The 4670-nt window shown below is 47.1% G+C and overlaps 1 protein-coding gene across 1 annotated transcript; it reads right to left on the bottom strand.

The window, feature by feature from the left end:
* Nucleotides 1–1569: 1569 nt before the first annotated feature.
* On the bottom strand, nt 1570–4369 carry LOC147456058 (uncharacterized). Its single transcript, XM_086513801.1, has 5 exons — nt 3746–4369; nt 3626–3676; nt 3482–3583; nt 1971–2068; nt 1570–1834 (listed from the first exon to the last, which is right to left on the bottom strand). Exons 1-5 carry the CDS (start codon nt 4367–4369, stop codon nt 1570–1572), a joined length of 1140 nt encoding a protein of 379 aa, XP_086369927.1.
* Between the last annotated feature and the right edge of the window lie 301 nt (nt 4370–4670).

Here is a 4670-nt window from a genome sequence, read left to right as displayed (position 1 = left end):
TTTAGGGATTTTGAGCACTTTAAGTACGCATGTCTGTGATGGAAAAGAATTTTGCATCACTAAATGAAATTGTTAGTAAATTATCTAATTTAGTGGTACAGTTTATGCAACAGCGGGCCAAGGGCCATGTTTTCACACACACATGCATGAGTACATAGGCGATTAGGGGTAGGGTCCTCTTGGTCAGGGACAAGGTCCCCCCTTCGGATGTTATGCACTCTCACTCCTAAGGAGGTGGACGAGTTGTTGAAAAATACAAGTGGAAAGGGATTCATGACTTAATGGTGCACTCCAGATGCAGTTAGGACACTGCAAACAAGTCTGATTCTGGAAGGCAAGGTCTATAAATGGTGGATGTCTCTCAAGGAGAAAAACATCATACCACAGACTTGGGCAGCCTTTGAGGCTGTATTTAGAAAAGAGTTTCTACCCATGAATGAGGTAGATAGAAATTGGACGACTTGGGAGACGTGTTACATGCTCCAACATAAATCGTTGCTTGAATATATCACGCACTAGCGAGATGTTATCCTCAAGTTGGAAGGGTTAGACTCTTTTTAACAAGTACGTGGGTTCATCCGCGATCTGCCACTAGAGCTTAAGAAGCACGTCAAGGTGCAAGACCCCAAAACACTTGAGGAGATCATAGTGCAGGCTCACATCCACGATGATCCAAATGATAAGAAACCACACAGTACTCACGTTGGAAAGGGAGAAGGGGTAACACACCCAGCACACAAAATAATTGCCTCTCTATAGCCGATTGAATATCCGGCCGACACCCCTAACCACACAAAAATTCACACATACACACACTTCTCTGCAAATCTCTACTATCAAGCTCGCCTTTGAGCATCACCAGCTACACATATCCAATCATAACCATCTCAGCACAACAGATCCATCAACACAACCACACCGAGTGATGACTTTCCCCAGTTCTGTAAACACACCCACACTGTGAGGCTATACCCACCTCGACCGCCTCCAAAATCCTCACACACAATCTCCTTCTCTCTCTCTCTCTCTCTCTCTCTCTCTCTCTCTCTCTCTACACACTCATAGCCTATCCAGAGCCACAGCTACCACAGATGCTACACACAAGACAAGACGAACAGACGAGAAGATTGGTGGCAGACCCAACACAAAAAATGACCCAATCAGTCCATAAATCTGCTTATGCATAGCAAAATAAAAACTCGGGTACAATGATGGCTAATGTTGACTACGTGCTTTGATAATCCTTGGTGGCCACTTCTATGGTAGCGCCACCTTCCTTTGCAATCCATTGGTTGGCCCTTTAGACACTTGACATCCTTCTTCTCTTCCTTCAACCACCCTCCTCTTGGTGCTATATGCCCCTGTTGGGGCGCTCCTCTGCTCGCAGCCCTTCTCGGGCCCCTTGATTTTCCCAAAGCCCTCTCCCAAGCCTGACAACCCTCTTGTTCCAAGGCCTGACTGCCATAAACATTGATGACAACCACACACTGGCGCAGCCTCAACTGCTGCATGACCCCTTGTTGGCCTTCTTCACCTCCTCCTCCTTGCTATTGACGCCCCCTTTCAGCCCTAGTCCGCTATTACTCCTGGCAGCTCATCCCCTATGTAGCTTGCGACATCCCAGTTCTCTAGCTCGATAGCACCCCCATGCAGCTTGCGACATCCACCTTCTCTTGGACGTGCTCTGTAGTCCCGACCTGCAAGCAAATGCCACACCCAACCCTGCAATTGATGGCCCTGGCTTATGCAAACTTTCATGCCCCTGGTCCTCCTCTGTATCACCAGCCCCCCATCACTGGTGGTTCTCCCTTGCTCACGGCTGAGCCCTCCTGCTCTATAAACAGCGCCACCTTGTGGCCTTTTCTAGGCGGTCCCCCTCTTTGGCTGCACTTGGCGCCCCTTTAACCCCTGAAAGCCTCCTCTGTTCTTGAAGGCAACCCCCTCTCTCTTTGGCAACTAGCCCGGGTCACCTCCAGTCCTCATGCAGCTCTCGACCTTCTGCAGTAGTGGAACAGCGCCTCATCCCCCACCCCCAACACCATCGAGCCACTCTTCCTTGGCCCTTGGCCTGCTTCAATCAAAGGCTCCCCCAATCATTCTCTGCTTGCTTTCCTTTGTAGCGCCCTTGCTGGCATCCCTTTAACTCGCGAACTGCAGCTCCCTTCATGCATCCTTCAGCGGTGCGGCCCTCCTTCCACAAGTCGACCCGCCCTCATTTTTTTGCTCCACCCTCCAGCCAGTCGACCGCCCTCGGGTCTTCTCACCATGCAACTGGTGCGGCCTCTGCATCCAGATAGCGCCACACCCTAATGTACACTACAACGCCCTCAATTAGCTTTTCCACCCACCTAGCGGCTTCCTGGTCATGGAACTGCAGAACTGCGCCATCTCCATGCAAAATGCTCGTTTTTTTTGGTAAATTCGTTAACTTCAAGCTTTTCTTTAAAAAAACCTTCCTTGGCCCCACTTCACACGTCCCCCACTGCCTACCTCATGTTTGCTAAAAAAAGCTTGCTTCTCATCCTCCAACTTTAGAGCTCCTACAATTAAAAGACAACCTGCTTATCCTTGCCACCAGAAAATGACTATTGCAACCCCATCTGATGCTTGTATGCTAGGCGCCTTGTTTAGCTTGGAGAAAATTCCTTGAAAGGCATCACCTTGCTCACTGCCTATGGACATAGCCAACCTCATAAAAGTGGCCCTTGAATGTCATGAATTTTTGGCCAGAAGGGACGACGATCGCTATGACCGTCAATCGAGTTAAGCTTCCATTGCTTGACATAGGTCCGAGGTGGAGACTTGCTAGCCATCAACCCTCAAGTACCCAAAGAGCTTGAGCTTGCCAAATTGGAGTACCCACTGTGCATATATACCAACTCTTGCTTTGGAGATAAAATCCATCGACCCTTGGTACCTTCAAGCTCTGCGACTAGTTGAGTTGGAAAAGAATCTTTGACTTGCTAAACGCCACATCTTGCACACACATCCTGGTGGTGCTTACTATACCCTACATCAAGTAGCTACTCAAGCATTGTGCCATCCACCTGCTAATTTCCACACATGTGCTGATGGCTTATCCTTGGGTTGACACTGTTTGGTTGTACCATCATTGCCCACCCCCTGGTTGAGCATTGATGCTCAACCATAGCATTATTTATGTAAAATAGAACTGCATAGTAAGAGGACTGCAATATAGGTATGTACATAGGCTAGATAAAAGTAGATAGAAATAAAGGTTCATCTGTTGAAGAACCCTCCACGGTCAAATGGAAAGCCATAGGCTCTCCCAATTGTGATGCAAACTCCACTAGGATCAAATACATGGCATTGAACACAGACATCCGTCTGTAGTATATGCATAATCAACCATTTTTTTGCACCTGTAAACCCAAAAACAAGCCTCTCGTGCAGCTTGGCATATCATTTCAACATGCATCCATATGTCGGCTTCGTACAGCGAATGAACCTGTACACCAACCTGTGAAGCATCTGCACCATACATCATTATTCTCTCACCTACTAGAGATTTCTTCATAGCAGACCCCTCATCAAGAGAGCTTTGCAAACCGTGCAAAACTACCTACAAAGAAACTTTCAAAAGCATGTCCATTATAACACCCACCTTTGGCAACCTGTCTTCCACTACCACTACTTCTTGCATAGCCAAACCTACCTGTTTTCCAAGCATACCCTCTGTTGAGGTTATTCAAATGGCATACACTCCATATCTGACTCACCATGCCAATCTTTTGTCCACCAATATAGCCTTTAATGCTTCATCTTCAATCACTTTATGCGAGAGAAAATCGGATTGCTCGACCACCATTGCTTGAACACTAACCTGCTCTTCAAGGACTTCTTCTACGACCATATCATCTGCTAAGAAAAAGAGAAAGCCATAATCTATTACCTCGTTCTCTGGTATGTTGACATCGTCCACACCTTCTGGAATGCACTGCCGCTCTTTAACACAATCGGTAGCGCAAGGTTGCCCAACCCCCTGGCTAGCTTCTTTATGCACAGCTTTGACCATCACTTTGCCAACATCTTCAAACTTTTCTTGTGAGCTCTGATCCGTAGCTTCATTTGATTTCTCATGCATACACCCTTCGACCAAGACCGCATCCTTGCTAGCGGGGCTAAGAGACTCTTGTAGAGTATCATACCAAACTGGAGGTACTAGTTGAAACGAATGACCATAATGGCTTACCAATGGCAAAGCAGCTACCTCTTTGACGCTTGACCTTTCTTTTGGCACATGATGAAGCTCCATTGTCAAGCTATACCCATAAATTGCAAGCTTCAACAAGCCCATCTCCAGCTTCCTCTTTGCTTTCCTGCTCTTTACCTTCGCCAAGCAAACCATTTGCGCATAGTCCTTTGCACCACCACGCTCGACCTTCTCCTTGACTCGCGGATGCAAGCAGGCTAGAAACTACTCTCGCTTGAAATGATCTCCATTTCGCACACATGTAACACTAGCAGATAGTCTCTCCCAAATTGACTCAAATTTATCCAAAAACAAAGCAAAATCTTCACTTGCATCCTGCTTCAGCTTGCTCAATTGTTCACCGAAGTTCGATGGATAAACTCGCTTCTGAAAAGCTTCGACAAACCGCTTGCGAATCTCGTGCAGTGATTTTCGATCTGCAACCTTCAATCCTTCA

This window comes from Adiantum capillus-veneris, chromosome 6 (assembly GCF_014529385.1).
Source record: "Adiantum capillus-veneris isolate H3 chromosome 6, ASM1452938v2, whole genome shotgun sequence".
NCBI classification, from domain to species: domain Eukaryota; kingdom Viridiplantae; phylum Streptophyta; class Polypodiopsida; order Polypodiales; family Pteridaceae; genus Adiantum; species Adiantum capillus-veneris.
This window is presented reverse-complemented; position numbering and strand designations above follow the sequence as displayed.